Consider the following 19,685-nt stretch of genomic DNA (forward strand, 5'->3'; position numbering starts at 1 on the left):
ATCATGTTACTTTTTCTACAGGCAACTAGAAAGAACATAAAAGTCTGGACCAGGTCAAGGGTCTTGGCTAGCCTGCTGGTTTTTGTATCTGACAGAAGCCACAAGTGGGTGTCTAGAAAAAAATTATCAGAAAGAGTAATCCTATCTGACTTGTCCAACAACTACTTTCCCTACATCCAAGCACTTTCAACTCAAGACTCTTCTGAGCTGGCTGTAGTTACTATGTGTTTAGTATTTGCTATGGACATCTTTTCCATGGCCTTGTCCAGAACTTCTTTGCAGGCCCATATAAACTACTGGAGTTCCCAACACTGTGGCAAGGCGCTGCACAGCGTGGCTTTGCATAATGTGAAAAAAACAGCTCACAATCACAGAATTGTCTGGGTTGGAAAAGACCTTGAAGATCATCCAGCCCAACCATTAACCTCACACTGACTGTTCTCAACTACACCATGTCCCTCAGCACTAAGTTGGCCTGACTCTTACACACCTCCAGGGTGTTGTTACTTGGTTCAAGAGACTCATCCCCAGCTCTCTGCACCCTCCCTTCAGGTAGCTGTAGAGGGCGATGAGGTCTCCCCTCAGCCTCCTCTTCTCCAGACTAAACACCCCCAGTTCCCTCAGCCGCTCCCCATCAGACCTGTGCTCCAGACCCTGCACCAGCTCCGTTGCCCTTCTCTGGACACGCTCGAGTCATTCAATGTCCTTTTTGTAGGGAGGGGCCAAAACTGAACCCAGTCATCGAGGTGCGGCCTCACCAGTGCTGAGTACAGGGGTCAGATCCCTTCCCTGTCCCTGCTGGCCACGCTATTGCTGACACAAGCCAGGATGCCATTGGCCTTCTTGGCCACCTGGGCACACTGCTAGCTCATGTTCAGCCAGTTTCACCAGGAGAATGCTGTGGGAAACGGTGTCAAAGGCCTTACTAAAGTCAAGGTAAACAACATCCACAGCCTTTCCCTCATCCAATAAGCAGGTTGACCTGTCGTAGAAGTTGCTCAGGTTTGTCAGGCAGGACCTGCCTTCCATAAACCCATGCTGACTGGGCCTGAGCATCTGATTGTCCTGCGTGTGTTGTGGATGGTACTCAGGATGAGCTGCTCCATCAGCTTCCTGGGCACCAAAGTCAAGCTGACAGGCCTGTAATTTCCCGGATCATCCTTCCAACCCTTCTTATATAGGGGTGTCACCTTGGCCAATTTTCAGTCTGTCGGGACCTCCCCAGTCCGCCAGGACTGCTGGTAAATGATGGAAAGCAGCTTGGCGAGCACCCAGCCAGCTCCTCCAGCACCCTCAGGTGTATCCTATCTGGTCCCATAGATGTGTGTGTCTGTGTGATGCAGCAGGTCACTGACTGTCTCCTCCTGGATTGTGGGGGGGTCGTTCTCCCAGTCTCTGTCTTCTGGCTGAGGAGGCTCAATTCTCTCAGTACAGCTAGTCTTGTTATTAAAGTCTGAAGCAAAGAAGGCATTAAGCACATCAGCCTTTTCCTCATCACTTGTTGCCATGTTTCCTCCTGCATGTAGCAGGGGATGGGGGCTTTCCTTGGTCTTTCTTTTGCTGTTGAAGTACTGATAGAAACATTTCTTGTTATCTTTGACAGCTGAAGCCAGATTAATTTCTAGCTGGGCTTTAGACCTCCTGATTTCTGCCCTGCATAGCCTCACAGCATCTCTGTAATCATTGTGAGTGGCTAGCCCCTTCTTCCAAAAGCTGTAAACTCTCCTTTTCTCCCTGAGCTGCAGCCAAAGCTCCCTGTTCAGCCAGGATGGTCTTCTCTGGCATCACCTTCTCTTACAGCACCTGGGGACAGCCTGCTCCTGAGCCATTAACACTTCCTTATTAAAGTGTTTCCAGCCTTCCTGGACCTCTGTACCCTTCAGGACCATCTCCGAAGGGATCCTGTCAAGCAGTTGCCTAAACAAGACAAAGTCAGCCCTTTGGAAGTCCAGGATGTCAGTTATGCTGCCCTCTCTCCTGGTCTTTCTAAGAATAGAGGAGTCTACTATTTCATGATCACTGTGCCCTAGTTGGCCTCCAACCGCCACATCATCCACCAGTGCTTCTCTGTTCACAAAGAAGAGGTCCAGCAGGGCACCTTCTCTGGTCGGTTCACTCACCAGCTGTGTCAGGAAGTTGTCTCCCACACATTCCAGGAATCTCTGGGACTGGTCCCTCTCTGCTGTGTTGTATTTCCAGCAGTTGTCTGGGAAGTTAATGTCTCCCACAAGAACAAGGGCAAGCGATCATGAGATTTCTCCTACGTGCCTATAGAATATTTCGTCCACTAATCTGTCCTGGTTGCGTGGCCTATAATAGACTCCAAGTATGACATTTGCCCTGTTGGCCTTCCTCCTGATTCGAACACAAAGACACTCCACCCTGTCTTTGCTACACTTGTACTCAAAGCAATCGTAACAGTCCCTAACATACAGCACCGCCCCACCGCCTTTCCTTGTCTACCCCTCCTAAAGAGCTTTTAACCATCAACTGGCGCACTCCAGTCATGGGAGACATCCCACCATGCTTCTGTGATAGCCACTACATCATAATTTTCCTGTTTCATCATGGTTTGAAGCTCCTCCTGTTTGTTACCCATGCTGTGTGCACTGGTATAGATGCACTTCAGATGGGCTGATGTCACCAGCACCTTTTCGCGTTTCGAGGTCCGAAGTCCAGCCTGAGCTTTTGCAGGTGTTACCACAGTTACTGATCCATCAGTACCCCTTGCATCTTTGTTGTGCTGCATGTCTCCATCCCTTGCCTCCACTGGGTTAGTAGGGTGAGGGTCATCTCTGGCACAACAACCCACAAACTCTGGTAATCTACCCTGGGGGTTATATCTGGTAGTTCCCTTCCCCCTTCAAATCTAGTTTAAAGCTCTCTCAATGAGCCCAGCTAACTCCTGCCCCAAGATCCTTTCCCTCCCTGGGACAGGTGCATCCCATCTGATGCCAAAAGATTTGGTGTCCTTTATACCAACCCACGATCGAAAAGTTCAAAGCCCTACAAGTAACACCAGTCTTGGAGCCACAAGTTCATCTGTTGACTTCTCCTGTAATCTTCCTCATCCATCCCTGCAACCGAAGGGATGAAGAACACTATTTGTGCCCCTGACCCCTTAACGAGTTTCCCCAAGGCCCTGAAATCTCTCTTCACTGATTTTGGACTTCCAGTAATATCATTGCCACCCACCTGAAAAACCAGGAGAGGGTAGTAGTCCCTAGGTCTTGGTAGACTGGGGAGTTTTACCGTGAGATCCTTTACCTGGGCCCAGGAAGTCAGCAGACTTCCCTGTGAAGCAGGTCTGGTCAGCTTCTTTTGTCTGTTTTGAACATGGCTTCTATCGAATTAATTGATTATTTGTTGCTTCTGTATTCAAAATCCAGCAAACAGTGGATCTTCATTCACTTATGACAGCCTTGGTTTTATAAATGTCAGTATTTCCCCCTCAGTTTGCTAAAACGGTTTTCTGGACTACAAAGCCATCATTAAGTAATGAAGTATTTTTAAATGGAAGCTGTTCCATGCTTTTGATAATTCCTGTTGCTTTATCAGATTATTTTCTGTTTTCATGTCTAATTTTTGAGATCTAGGATCAGAGCAGAATGTTCAAAGTGTGGATGAGCTATGGGTTCATACAGTGGTGTTCTCTTTTATTTTTATTCTTCCTTCTTTTCCTTACATTTCACTTTGTTTTTTTGACATGTCATTGATTTCTGTGAAACTGTCTTTCCTAACCTGAGATGATTAGTTCATATATGAAGTTAGTACTTTTTCCCCACCATGTACATGGCATTGTGTACATTAAATTTCAGGTGCAACTTCAGATACAATCTTTCTCCCTCCATTTACACAGATTCTCTATCTATGAACAAGTTTCAGAGCTCTCAGTATTTAACATAGCATATTTCTGCAGGATTTTTATTACATTAGAGCTGGTTTTACTCAGTCATTATAATTGGACAATTTTCACACTTATTAGAGAAAATATATTTGGGAGGTGGTTGGGGATGGGTAAAGGGATAATTGCACTCCTTTTTAATTAAAGATTTAACTGGTATCATCATCTTCAGAAACCACATTACTTCTGTCACACCCCTTTCCTCCAAAAGTTCCTTAACATTTGCTGTCTTTTTCCTACGTTTTAATTTAAATAATGGAGCCGTAGTAGTTAATCTTTTGGATTGGTAGCTGGTTCTACTGTGAATAAAATTAAACAAAGTAAATTCTTTGTCTTTCATCATCCATCCTCCTCCACTTTTATCAGTAACTGGTAAATCTCACCCTCTTGTTCTTTAGGCTTTTTTTCCTCATTCTCAGTCTTGCAGTGCCCATACCTTGGACACATTTCATTTTATTTAAACCAGATTGTAATTTTGTAATATTTGTGTATATATGTTTGTGTGTATATAGATATAAAATAAACATATATATGTAACATTATTTATGTTAGAAATATCAACGTCTTTGTGACCTCAGAAGTGTTCTTTATACATGTGACATAAAAAAGGAGAAATGTTCCTGGTGCCAGGAGTTAGTTGATTGTGAGCAGGGGAAGGTTGGGGGGGAACAACAGCTTTGGGAAGCTGACAGGGCTGCTCTTGTTTGTAACTGCTGCATGCTCCAGGGCTGGCTGGAGTGCAACCCTGCAGCCTTCCCTCACTCCCACCCCAGCGTGGCCAGTCACTGAATCACAGATTGATCCAAGGGGCATGTGGAGACCTGGTGAAGAGAAGGGGCTGTAGCACTGTGCTGCAAATGTGTGAAATGCAGGTGCTGCTGAGAGTGATGATTCTTCCTAACATGAGACTGCACAAGTCTAGTACCAAATTATGTCCTTTATGAATTAAAAGTTATATGGAGAAATCTTGAACTTGCCATAGTTTGCGTGAATTTTATGAGAAATTTTAAACGGGTCATACAGAAACAAATCATTGTCAATGAAATGGTTCACCCAAGGTGACTAATTTCTACATTTAAATATTTAATTTTTTTTTTTTTCTGTAGAAGCGCTATTAAAGCAAAATCTCATTCCTTCCAAACTTTGTGTTAGCGTTGTGTTAAGACCAATCTGCCAATTTACTGTTTCTGCTAATGCAAATATCAAGGCAAAGAGAAAGCATTTAATGAAAAATACATATGAAGTAAAGCTGAGATGCATGCTCTTCAGAAGAGTTACTGATCTTGTGACCAGAATTTTACTGTGACATTATTGCTGTTTTGTCAAACAACAGAGGTATATCTCCTGATCTCATCTAAATAAATATTGGTGTAGGAATGTGGCAGCTGCTGACTGTACATTTATTGACCAGCTGCATTCTGATGACTAAGGTAATAAGCTATTGTCTGCCTCACAATAGAGCTTGTAAAAGAATATTGAATGTCCATGAATGGTTTCTGGCTGGCAGAGTGTTCCACATTATGCTTCTGAACTCTGATCATTTATCTAGAAATTTGTCTGTTTTGGCTTCAGTCATGTATAATGCATCCCTTATGTCTTTCTGAAGAGTTCATATTGTGGGATGATAATTAGATTTTAGAATGTCAGTCTTCCACAAAGCAAAACAATTTAAATCTTAATATTCTACTTTCAACTTTCTGTTTTTAACTGTAGTCATTTACTCATTGTCTTATATGCTTAGTTTCTAAATATATTTTGTTTTATAAAATGTTTTTATAGGCAAGCGTAAAAATCATTGCTTTGGTAAAGTAGTTTTATAGTCAAATATATGCAAAAAGATTAAGTCTACCATGATCTAATCTTAGTTTACCCACTGTAACTTTCTAATGACAGTTATAACAGTAGCATCATCTCAAAGGCTCAGTTGGAATTTTGGTAGTCTCTTTTTTTCTCTTGAGTTTGTTTTTCAGGTCCTCTGTTTGTATTACAAGGTTCAGTTTCTGCCCCTTGCTTGCTTTGAGCAAGTAGTTCTTTACTGCTTATGTAAGTACAGGAAGCAAAACAGTGCCCTAGAACTGCTTGCTTTCTTTTTCATATACTTTGTTCCTTTCAAGCTCCTGCCTACCAAATAAAGTAATAACTTACTGAAATATAGTGATACTAAATACAGTGACTCACAGTTTTCACTCTACAGTTTAAGTGATAGCCATAAATTGATCCCTGTGGCAGATACTTAAGCACTGTTTATTGAGTGATATTGCTTTTAATTTTCCATTGCCATGTCATGTGATTTGACATGGAGTTTGGCAATAAATTAGATCGTGTACAAGGACAAAACAGGTTTCTTTCAGTTACTTCTTTGAGTAAAAGTATCCTTTCTTCTTGGTGCATCCTTTCTACTTGGTGCATACTTTATTCACTTGACTAAAACAGAAAGGACACATACGAGGGTTGATAGCTCCTTTCACTACTGGAGAGAGCCAAGGATTATTTTGTAAACAGTCCAATTAATTTGTTACTGTATATTTTGAAGTTCCACATTCACTTGCCCTGTAACAAATTCTGGAGCAGAATTTAAATTCACTGCACGTAGCTGTCTTTAGGGCTCACATCTGGATGGCACTGCAGGAGCATATTGCTGAAAGCAGACTAGCAGTTTTGATGGTAACAATGGAGTCTGAGAAAACACTGGATGCCTGAATAAGATTCCATTAAAAAGGGGGGAGTGAGAGGGATGTCTAATGCAGTCCATTTAATGCAAAACTCTCCAGAGAGTGAAGTGGGGATTATGCCTGCTGCCCTTCTTATTAAAGACTGGTATAGAAGATGCTTGTGGGGCGAATGGTATCTCCATAACAGACGCTCTATTACTCATGAATACGTTTCTAATTATAACTTAATGATCTCAGCCACAAATAGGAAAACAAAAATCTTTGTCTCCCGGAGTGGTTACCTTAGTGGCTGCAAGATTGGCAAGGTTTGGATTATCCATCTCCTCTCACTGATCCCAGGGGACTTCATTGTGAGAAATGAGACTTGTTTATGATGGTGAATTAAATTGCTCTAAAAGGTTATTTCAACAGACAGTTGGGAAATCATAATAAAATAATTCAGTAAAAATGGGAGCTAGAGTATGCTTAATGAAACATGATTAGATTTAATTTTCTTGCTATTTCAATCATTAAAGGTACATTATCCTTTCTCAGACCTCATTTGGGCTCTTTGCCACAGACCCACTCTTAGTAACACACTGAAACTTGCATGTTCCATTAGGATATGAAAATGGCTAATGATACCCTACTCTCCTCTCCCTGGCTTTTGTAAAATTTCTGTTACCATCTCTTCAGATATATTTGAGCTGTTTTCTTCTTTCATCTTTTTATTCCTTCTCACATCTATTGTACACATTTTTCAGTATGAATAACTATTCAGAGAGGATAGGTTGAACGAAATAAATAAAATACTGATATAGTTACCTTAATAACTGTAAAATGGCTTATTATGGGTAATTAAAAAATTAACTCTGTCAGATATTACTAGGACCCCATGTTCTAACAAAGCTAATATTTTAATCAATTCATAGAAAACATGTTTCTATGCTATCTTAATCCTGTAGTCCAATTACTTAGGTATTTTTTGGTTTTATTTTTATTTATTCTTTCCTTTTACAGTGCAATGACACATTGTGTGACATTATATATGGGCTAAAATTTCTGTCTGGCCTCTAGTGATAATAAATGTAGTTCTTAATGATATTTAATGCCTCACTCTTAGCATTAAAAATCTACTTTGATCTAAAAGTATCCAGCTCCTTTTCAGTCTCTGAGTTCATACAAGAATAAAACTATTCTTTGTTGGTAGACAACTTGGGCAGAGCAGCAGAACCTTGCTGATAGGAACTGGTCATGGCTCCATGGTTTTCAGGACTCGACTGTGTTGTTTGAAGGAGGAGATGTTTGGGTTATTTCAGTGTTTCATGATGCTATACCAATTTGGATGTAGGTTTCACTGAGAAAGGCTTCTTGTGTTCAGGGTCAAATTTCTGATGAAGTGGCATGGAAAGCAGAGGAGAAAGACAGATCTTGGGGTAGCCAGTAACCCATTAATCAGGAATGCCTTACGGGAAGGGGCCAAGTGCAGATCCCAAGTTCTGAATCACCCAGAGGGAGTGGCCAATGCTGGGTTTCTGTAGCTCAAGTATTTTAATGCTAGGCAAGATGTTTTACTAGCATCTTATTGTCTCCTTCAATTTGTAAATATTAAATTTTCCTTGTAGCAGAGGCTTCTGATGATCTGGACTTTCACTTAAAATAAGGAGAACTAAAAGAACTTCAGTGCTCTACATTTCATGTGAGTGAACCACTGTGGGGTATAGGTAGTGTGAGAACCTAGAGAGTGTGTCAGTGTGCATTGGGAACATTTTTATTTTTTTTTTGAAGCATTGAACATTTGAGGGAACGGAAAATTTTGCTCTGTTTCCAAACAGCATAGAGTCTCAAGTCATTCATTTTTCAATGTTGTTGGAATAGTTTTATTTGAATTTTGTATGTCATAGTTAAAATAATTTATGATAAAAATGTGTGTGCATATATATATTTATGTTTGTGTGTATGCATATATATATAGTTTATTCTGTCCTTTTAAAGCAACAGACATAAATTCTCATATAATCATTTAGTATCTCTTTACCACTGAAATCAGCTAGATGAGGGGAAAAAACCAAAAAGTCACTCTTCTGGGGGTTGAAGGCACTGTGTTTCCAGTGCCTTCATAGTGTATCTCCTATGTTTCCAGGCAATAACTTCCTGGACACTGTCAAAAACCAGGAAGATTTGACTTGAACCTGTGCTTGGAAGAAAACACATATTGATGACTGGAATATATCTCTGTCATTAACTGGAATTTATTTTTGTAACCTATAGCAATTTTCAAACCTGTATGCCTGAAGTTCACTTCTTGAATCAATATGTAGGCACCTAAATAGAAAAGAGTTGGGGGCAACTCATAATTTCTGGTTCAGATGCTGCTTTGTAGTCTAGCATCACTGGCAGACCACTGCCAGCTAAGGAAACAGTTGTCTTGCAGTATCAGTGAATTCCCAGTGGCTGGAGGATATAATTCTTGTGACTGATGTTGCATTCACACTGTCAGTGTTTTATAGAGCTAAAATGAGGCTGTCACTTCATAAGTATTTTGCTGAAATACTTACCTGAAATATGACCTACTAAAGTGATTTTCATCATGTTCACTTTTTCTAGGGTCACAGGTAAAGACAGAGTAAGTATTGAATGCAAAACAAGAAGAAAACCAATAAAGCAATAAATAAAGATCATGATGAAAGGAAAAAAATGTTATTTCAGTCTCAACTAACATAACCAAGATCTGTATGCTGTCTTTCGTTCTGCCACCACAGGCAGAACTAATTTTAAAGCAAATTGTGGAGCCTGGAAACTGCAGCAACATTCTAGAACAATTTAAGCAAGGAGAAGGTACTGTCATTTAACCTTGAAGTTCTGTCTTTTTTAGGCTCTAGATTTATTTATTCTTTTCAATTTTTCATCCTAACTACATGCCATTCCTTCTGGTAAACAGTAATAAAGCAAAATCGTGTTAACCTTGAACAGAATTTGATTAAAGAATAGAGTTGGTGGCTTATCTTTTAGACACTAAATTAGGCTGATGAGTGAATCAGATCGTTATGGGAGATTTTTGGGTAACAGTAAGCTTCCTTCCTGCTGTGTCTGCAAGAGAAAGTGTGATTCTAGTATTTACATAGAATAAAAAATTGTACTTTTATTTTTTAATTATTTATTGCAGTTCATAAGTTATCTGGCTATGAATCCAAACTGCTCCTTCCAAATTCCCAAATGTGGCTCTTAGTACCAGACTTGTTTCTCTGAGAGAGGTGAGATTTTTTGTGGCTATGAACACTACATTTCTTTTATGCCTGGATTTCACAAATGCTTATTTTTGTAAGCTGACATTAAGAGAGGTAGCAAATACTTCCAAGTCTTATTTAGCTTCAATATGTGTATAAAATCCACTTATACTCAGGAGAGTTTTAATCACTGTGGCATACACACAGATAGGACTAGTATGAATTGTAATCTTGCCTTCAAATTCTGAATCTTTGTTCCAGCATCGTAGTTCAATTCTGTTCAGACCATTTATTTTCACTTTCACCCCAGCTCTTTTTATTCTTGGACTTCATATACACAGTTTGGCATAAGAAGAAAACACTATCATCCTTAAGTTCTTGAATGGATGCCAAGATAACACTGTGATACGTGCGGTATGAAAATGTGTTTGTGTAATATACATACTGTTTAACAGGAAACATTAACTTGAGATAGAGTTGAGAGTAGAGATTGTATGCCACTAATTTACAGAAGAAGGAACTTTCCAGATATAGTTTACTCATAAACCCTGTATTTCTGTATTTCAGAGATATTGTAATATACCTAAAATATTTTTCATTTCCTGGAATTGTAAGTATTTAATAATGTGATTACTGTAAAGGTTTGCTCGCGTTCAAGATCCTTAATTAACTGATTAAAAAAATCCCAGCCAACTAACCAAACATGTATTTGAGTCTATCGTGAATTATACTTTTTTTCAGTGTTTGGTGGCCTGGAAACAATAGGGATAAAATAGAGGCAATACCCAATTCTGTAACCTCCAATGTCGGAAGAAAGGGAGAAGGCTGGTGATTTGAAAGGGAGTTGGTATAATCTAAGTGTTGCGCAGTCATGGGTTGTCTTGTCTTGACCATGAATGTTAAACAAAAAAAGACCCACCAAATAAAATCTCCCTATTTCTTTAGAGTACATGTGAATTTCGCTCTTAGGCAAATACATTTAGTGTTGAGAGTTGATTATTGAGCATAACACCACTGTGATGAGGAGTAGAGTTATATAACAATTTTTTAATTTATACAATAAACATGGTGTTTTGCCAGATAGAGTCTTCACTTATAACAATCAGTTCATAATTTCTCTTGCCTTGTCTGCTGAGTGTCATAGTAGGAATATAGTTTGCTTAAAGCGTAATTGCTTGTCAATCTAAGCCCAGGAAGGAACGTGAAAGAGATGCACTCTCTCTCATGGGATGATTATGCTGGCTGTATTACTCTTCAGCATTTCTGCCATTTCTGTTCATTGAGGTGTATTGTTAGCGCTCCTGTTTCCTACCTTGTGGCTTGATGCCTTGGTATAAACTAACAGAGATGTAGCTTGCTGCTGTAGGAATAACTTGAGTGGGGAAAGTCTAGGAGATGAATTTTCTAGGACACCCATACACAGTAGTGTATGTACGTTTTGCTGAGTGAAGTGTTGATAGCTGATACAGTCTGATTGTTGAGTATGTCTGTTTTCCAAATGCATGTCTCTTTGGGAAATTGAAAAACCTCTATGAACAGGTGTCCACGATTGAGATTAACAGGCTGCCTTAAAAATAAGATGTAAAAAAAGTGATAATTTCCTAATGTTTTTCAGACTAGTAGTTAGCTACTTAGATAATCCCTAAAATAACCTAATAATAGAAAATAAGAAATAATAAAATTTCTTAGAAGGTCCTAAATATAATGAGACCATACCATGAATCTAGTAACAGAAGGTTCAGCAGATGCTTCCTTTTGATGTAAGTCCTTGATTGTTTTCAAGTTTAATGTAATTTGAATAAACTAATTATCAACATTCTCTGTTGCTTTTATAGATTGAGTAAAGGTGCATGTGTGAAAAAACAATATATGTTGAACTAAATAGTATTTTGGGGTTGGAAGGCATAAAGCAAAGAGTAAAAACCAAAAATTAAATACATAAAATAATTTTTTGTGCCACTTTTGACAGCATGACTCTATCTCCCCTCAGACCAGCTAAACTATGGTAGGGAAAAAGCATTCTTTTCTTGTTCAGACAAGTTCCATTTCTCTCTGTTTCTTTGTCAGCCCATGGCTTCAACATCTTTTTCTCCAGCACCACTGAGTTTAAGTCTGTGAATATGAAGAATAAAACATTCAAACTGAGTTTAAGAGGGATGATGGATATTTTTCCCATCCTTTTCTACTTCCTCAGAAAAGTCTAGTCTTTCCTCAGTTGGTTTTGTTATTCTGTTGTTAGGGAGAATGTTTGGAAGGGTATTTCAGTCTGGATCTTGCACACCTCAATAGGTAATACAATCACTGACTCAGTCTCAATTTCTGGTTTTAACTACTAATATAGCAACTAGTTAGCTGTAGAGGAGTCCCATTCCTTAACAGTTAATGATGGATTCATGAGTGCAGAATTAAGGAGACCAATATTCAAGTCCCTGCACAGCCCAATTCCAGCAGAGGCTTGAAACTCAATTTTCAATATCCTAGGTGAATGTCCTAACTTAGTACCCTATTCAGCATATGTCTCTTTTTATGATTTTAAGCAGAAATTCCATTCTGAACCCTTCAAACCTTTTCTAGTCAAAAATTTTCATATCATCCTTTGAATAAGTCTAATGAATCTGTGTTCTCTAAATTAAAAATGTCACCAGCTGAATTCCCCAAACTCATCTAAACTTCTTTCCTTGTTGTGGCAAAATATCTTTTACATCAAAGCAAAATCCATGTGGAAAAAACCATGTCAGTTGATTGGTATCTGTCATTCTGAAGTTGTTAAAGAACTCAATTTAATTAATGCTGAAAGCACAAGTCTGAGAATATGGAAATTTCTTGGTGTAATGGTTGATTGCAGCTTCCAAGTGACTTTGCAGTTCAAATGCCTCACTGATACTTGAGACTCTCCAAGGCATCCACAGATTTATGACACTAAATATGAAGTTATTGCTGTGGTTGTATCAATTATGTCTAGAGCCTCATTGCTTCAGAACATACCAGCATGAATGCTTCCAGGGTGCCAGGATCTTCCATGACAGGAGGAAGTTTAATTCTCCAGAGTAAGATAGTATATAGCTTATTTTCTATATTAGCTTTTTAGTCTTGAGCAAATCTTTCCTTAAGGGAGTTTCTGACTATTACTTACAATGAACAGCTGTAATACTCAGGAAGCTAACTGCCTGGATGCTTCTTTATAAGTGATGGGGAAATTCATGTTTCTACAGGAAGCTGCTTCAGGGTGTCTTCTCTGTGAAAGAGCCCTACTCTGCTTGAGGGAGTAGTCTTCTCAGGCTCCCTCTGTTGACCGTAAAGAAAATTTCCCTTTAGAATGAGTTCTTTTCCTAAGGTTTTAGGAATAAAGGGAGAAACTTTGAGGTTTCATTGGTGCTAGAAATGTAGGTGCAGTTCTGTAGGAAGAAGAAATGACACTGCATTTAGAGGTTTGCTTCTGAGATGTTTTGCACTTCATCTATAACAGTGAATGTAAAATTGCATGGCTGGTTATTGCTTTCTGTGTTGTGCTGCAACAAAATTTATCCTGCCTTGTCCAAAAATTAGACAAAAAATGGTACATGAATTTCACTGACTCAGATTATTAGTTTCCTGTTGTTGGTTTGTTTGGTTTTTCTTCCCAAGATGACTGAGTCACTGAAAACTGTCTAACAGAAACTTTCATGGTGATAGCTTGGGGTTTTTTGGTCAGATAAATACAGAGAAAAAGCAAGGACAAGAAGGAATTCTTACTCAAGATTTGGGACTTTGGTAGTTTACATTATGAAAACTGTATATTAATTCTGAAAGTGTATCGATATCCTGGCATCCTTCTCTTTTCATCATGTGTAAGTAGTATTTATGACAAGGTTATTAAGAGTTTTCCTCTTAATAACCTTGAAGATTGTCTACCCCTAATTCTGAACAGATTTAAGTCTTTTTCTCCATATATAGTTTATAAATGTCATGCTTCCTGACATGGGACAGTTTTGTAATCCTTAACTCGCTACATAAATTTTCCTTCTTGGATTAGCATGGTTTCCTCAACTTCCACAAGTTTGAAACGTTAAGTGATCTTCTTAAAGGAGGAAAACTAGTTACCCTATGAATAGGTGGTGTTAAAAATACTGTTCTTGTTCACATGTCCATTGTCTGAAGTTGTATTCTCGCAGGATTTGGGAATAAAATGAGAAGAGAAGGGACATTAGCCTTATTTATATTTTCAGTTCCTAATGTTTGTTGCACAAAAAAGAAGTACTTGTATGATCTTGACAGAGGCTGGTTTTCTAAAATTAACAATTTTCTTTTTTTCATTCTTCAGAGGCGATGTTTGTTAGAGCTCTGTTTGTTGTAAATGTCACCTTTCCTCCTTAGCCTTGTGAGATTCTGACCATTAACACAGATAAAATTGCATGCTTGTCTCCCAGATAACAAAGAATTTGGAGAAATGAAAAGGATATAACAAATGAGTTCCAGAATAAAAAGAAAAATTTTTAGATCTCTGAAAATCTGAACTTATATGGCAAGGGAATGTACTTGTAAACTGATATACTCTCAAAAATACCTGTACTTATCAAAAAGTATCTTGTGAAATTTTGCATTGCCTGCTGCAGTGCGTAGGAGAACAAAATCTAAGACCAACACTACTGCTTTTTGATGGTTGGTATTTGACATCCTAGGCTTTTATTAATGGTATCCTTTCTTCTTCATCAGTCCTTCAAAATTACCACTGTTTTCCTGTCCTCAATTGACTTTGCCTAAGCACTTGGTGACTGAGGGTACAGATTCTTTCAGATTCTTTTCTTTTTTTTCTTTTTTTTTTTTTTTCCTCCAATATTCCAACAGAAGTGTCTGTGAAGGTTGCAAAACTTCTGATCTTCAGGTGTGGACTGTTGTGATACATCTGAGAGCATGATTATTCCAGAAATTGCTTGACAGATTAGTACTTGCTCCTTATTGCATGACCATACCCAGAGGAAAATATTTGGAAATGTTATCTCTGTTAGAACTGTGCTTTTGAAAAGGCTGGGTTTTGAAAAGCAGAGTAACAAAAGACGTGGCTCTGCTTACTTCTGACTTAGATCATCAAGAAGGAATAATGTTAGAGATCTATATTATAAGCTTTCACTTTAGGCATAGCTGGTTTTATGCATCAGAAGTCACAAAATACTAAAGACCAGATTAGCCAACTAAGTACATAGCTTGATTAAATTTGTTTCTTGGTGGGCTTCCTCCCGTGATTGAAGAATGGTTCATATGCTGTTGTGAATGTCTCTTGCAGTCTGCATGCCAATAATACTGTTTCATATAGAAAGGTTCTACTGTTATGTACAGAAAAGTTTCCGATCCCATATTTCAAATATGTGAAGTAATGCAGTATATCAAAATAAACTAGGTTGGATGCAATATTAAACTGTGCTCTTGTTAGAGGTCCTTGTTAGCATCAATGCTTTGGTTTATTTTGTGTCAACTATACTATGCCAAAGTATCATAGGGCAAAAATGGTATCTTTTTAGTAAATAAAATTTGGATATGGTTCATTTCTGCATGGATTTTAGTGTATGAAAAATCAAGTCTCCATCGTGTTGCATCCCCTTATTTACCTGACTTGTATTCATAGGTCCTATGTAAGCTTGAGAAGGAGAACCACTTTATAGTTTAAGTTCAGTCATTCTGATTATATTGAGTGAACAGTAGTATTGTGGTACATAGTGGTCCTTATATTTATTTACAACATATCTGTAAACATAGCGTTTAGTGCATTTTCTCTGGATGCTTACATACATGAGTAGGAGGCATATATGTGAGGTCTCCCAAATCATTAACTTCTTATCGCAATTGTTATCTCTTCTGTTATCTAAAATGTAATTAAAATACTGTACTTTGCCTATGCTTTTCTAAGTTCTAATCCACTTAAAGGAAGAGAAATGGCAGCTTTAGCCATAGTATCTTGCCAAGATTCATACTCCCACTTTGCTAATTCACAACCTCTTACCTAACTGGCTTTAAAAAAATACTTCAAGTGATTTCTTTTGTTAACATACAATCCTTCAAAATTAGAATGAAAAGTTTAATGGCCTAAATGCAGTGCAGTCCTATTTGAAAAGCCTGATTTATCTTCTGTGGTTCCTTTTTTTTATACTTGTATTTCCTTGTTATGCCCTTGGTATTTCATAGCTGTCCTTTTTAAGCACTGAAGCAATTAGTTTTGAGAAGGCTGATTCTTCAGGGTCCAGTGCTTTCCTGCCTTTCATTTGCCGAAGCTGTACATTTTAATGAAGTTGTTTCATCTGTGTTGCCAAACACTAGAATTTTGCTGCTTCAATTCTAATTATCTCTGCTGGCAAATGCTATGTTTTATTAAAGCTGTCAAATGCACTGTTCATTAAATGTCCGCAGTCTATGGTGCTGTGCACACAAATTAGATCAGCTTTACTCCTTGATAGATTATGAAGTTAAATATTTTTATATAAACCTCTAAAATCAAGTCTAACAGCAATCAGCGATGACTTAGATAAGAATACCTGTAGCTTCTTGAAACCTAGTATCTTGTCAAAAACCATCTGATACATACATTAAAACTCTAGTAGTACAGCTGAGTATACCTTTTGTAAGATTATTTTAGAGACCATTTTCCTTCCCCAAGATACGTACATTGCATTTTCAATTGTAGTTTTAATGTGTTTAGGGTAAGATAAATTTTGTTACATGTGCTTTGATATAAGTAAAAACATCATTGCTAGTGTTTCAGTAGAGGGTTGTATAGTATAATTCATGTTCGTTAAAAGCAAAGATGGCTTCATTTTAATGTTACTAAGCTGGTGAATGCAAAACTAACTCCCAGGTTCTCTTGTGATTGCATGTCTCAAAAGGGAATTTTACTAGAAGATGTTTACTTCAAATATATAGGGCAGTAATAGAAATATTTTACTTGCAAAGAATATAATTGAGTTGGCTGTCATTTTAGCACTTGTGGAATTTTTTGGCTTTTATTAATTTTATATTCTCAGTGTATGTATCATTATCTTCAATAAGTCAGTAGTCATTCTTACTATTTAATGTATTGTTTTCCAAATTTTCTTTAGGAGAATTAATAAGATATTGTGATGATAGACTACCAATAAACGTTGTTGATCTTCTGAAAAAATATTTTTCTTACACTTCAGCTATGTGTAGGAAATAACTTCAAATTTATTTTTAGTACCATGGCTTTATGGTATCTGTTTTCTGTATTGGTTACCTTATCTTTTGAAAAATGTAGTGTTTATACTTCCCAGCATTGCTTTTAAATTTATCAGGCTGTATTTTAAACCTTCGAAGCAACAGATATTTATTGTACTCTTTTTAGAAATCATAAATTACATCTCAAAGTGCTATGTAAAGAGAACTTTGGGGCTCTTGGATATATATTTTTTTAGAGTTTGGTAGGAAACTACAGTCCTTCAGAAGACTGTGAGCCTCTCTTCCTTGTCTCTTCTCCTTATGATCCAGTTTAAAGTGCTCTAGTATGAATAGAAAATTCGTACAGCCTGAAGTTGAATAGGAGGCTGTGTATGTTTATACTTCTTTATCTATTAATGTATTATGCCTTATCATGTATATTTTGTGGTATTTATAGGAAATAATAGCATTTAATTTTAGTCTCTGAATGCAGAAACAGAAATTGATGCTTTCAAAGCAATCATCTGAGCCTCTACCTGTCAAAACCTTTCCTTTGGTGGTTAAATGTTTAAAGGAACATTTGTTCTTCGCATAGCATGACCCTTTATACCACTGTAATAGAGGACTTTCCAAAGTGGCATTGAAGATACCTTTCACAGTATGATGAATTTTATCAGACTAGTCAAGAAATAAAAATCAGGAATGTCTCAGTAATTTCTTGCAACCAGTTATATGGTGTTTCCAGGCAGGGATTCAAATAGTGTGGCTTATCCTAAATGCAGTGCTGATGACTTAGTCCTGGCCCAACCCAAAAAGTGCCTTTTAGAGATATCGCACTGAATGGCATTCATAGGTTGATTTGAATTGAATTCTTGGAAGAATAATAAAATAATCAAGCAGCCTAATTCTGCACTAGCTGTGATATTTAGATGGTCAGTAAGATTATTCCAAAGAAGTGTAGACTGCTGCTGTCTTCATGCATACATCTGTGACAAAAGGTCAAAAATACCTCAGCAAAGACATGTAGAAAATAAACTGTTCTTGGCCACTGGCGCTCGTCTCCTCAAGGAATTTTCAGGGAGATTGTTTCTTTGACTGCATTTAAGGGCTGAAGTAATTTTTGTCATCTGAAGTACTTAACTTCAGACCAATAATCTTTCATCTTGTTCAACTTAAAATTAACTTTTCTCAAAGGCCTACTGTCAGAGGAGAGATAGATCAGAATAGATGGCAGTGAAGTAGTTGAGTGATACCAGTATATTGAGAGATTTGATGGGAAAGGAAAGCATGGAAGTCACCTAGGTGCATGTGAAAAATTCTAATATGTAAAATATGACAGCCTTTTCTTAATGTTGTTATTGTCACTTTCAATGTTTCAAATTCTATTTGGCTTTGAGTCTGAAAAATCGAACAAAATATTTCCTGAACCTTCTAGGGAGATTTGAAATGTATTCAGGCTTGTATTTATACCTAGACTCAGATATGGAAAAGCTCATCCTAATTTGACTTACCGGAAGGTACCTGAGTTATCGCTGTCACTTGCATGAATAAATAAATGCTTTGATTGCACTGCCTTATCCACCCTTTTCAGGTTGAGTGTACAAGTGCGCAAACTATAATTTAGGAAATAAAATTATTTATAAATCCTGACACCTTCCTCTTATCAGTGTAGTCTCAGAAAATTGTGTAAAATCACAGAAGCAATCATCAAACATAAGGCAGATATCATAAGAGTTATGCAATTCACTACAGAAATAGGTCTTTAATGTGCATGTGTCGTGGTTTGAACTTGGCTGGCAGCCAGACACCGTGCAGCTGGTGAATGCAGGAGAAGACTGGAGGAACCCAAGGACAACTCGTGGGTTGAAATAGAACAAAAACCAGTTTAGTGATTGTAATAAAACAAAGCAATAATAATAATGGAAAGTACAAACAGGTAGTGCATGGTGTACTTGCTCACCACCTGCCTGCTGATACCAAGCCTGCTCCAGGCCAGTGAGCCCCACAGATCCCACTCTCACAGACCTAAAGCAAGAGAGAACCAGCCTCCTTTATATACTGAACATCACATAATAGGGAATACTCCAATGGCCAGTCCGGGCCCAGCACTCTGGCTGTTCCTCTTCCCAATTCAAGAAAATTTAACTCTATCCCAGGATAGCATGCGAGATAAACTTTATAGTTATGAAAGTATTCAAATAAAAACAATAGATTTTATGAATAACTGTGAGTGATCAAGATGAAACTGGAAAGAGTAAAATTAATACCATTAATAAAAGAAATACCATACAAAGGGACATGTTCCTGGTTCTAAATATATAGAGATTAGGTTGATAAAGCTCTATACTATTTTTAAAAGTCCTAAAATTTTAGACCTGACTAGGAGCTCTTTCAGTTCAAAAAAACATGGGAGAAGTTTTGGTCCAAAATTTGAGATTTGGCTCCCTGAAATCGATATTATCTACTAAGATATTTGACTGGTTCTCGAGAGAGTATTGCTTTTGTATTACTACATTTTTGGAAGGGCATAGTTATCTTCTAACCTTGCAAAAGCAAAACTAGATTATTTTTATTTTGTTTTGTTTTTACAGAAACACCAAGACAGTATACTTGGGTATACAATGCAAACTGTAATTGCCTTACTGAATAACATTGTTGCTAACAAAAGCATGAACATGATGTTACTCTTTGAAGAAGGTAAGTCATCTTCATCTTTAGATATTCTCCTTACTATAGATGTTTCCCAGTCTGTTGTAATATCTG

General features: G+C 37.7%; 1 protein-coding gene across 6 annotated transcripts in view; it reads left to right on the forward strand.

Moving 5' to 3' along the window:
- Positions 1-19,685, forward strand: part of ULK4 (unc-51 like kinase 4) — a 249,154-nt gene that overhangs the window by 135,122 nt on the left and 94,347 nt on the right. For all 6 annotated transcript variants that reach the window (XM_074898136.1, XM_074898138.1, XM_074898133.1 and 3 more), the window contains exon 31: positions 19,514-19,619. In XM_074898136.1, the coding sequence (XP_074754237.1) occupies positions 19,514-19,619 (106 nt within the window). The remainder of the gene's footprint in view (positions 1-19,513; positions 19,620-19,685) is intronic.

This window comes from Athene noctua, chromosome 2, assembly GCF_965140245.1.
Source record: "Athene noctua chromosome 2, bAthNoc1.hap1.1, whole genome shotgun sequence".
NCBI lineage: Eukaryota > Metazoa > Chordata > Aves > Strigiformes > Strigidae > Athene > Athene noctua.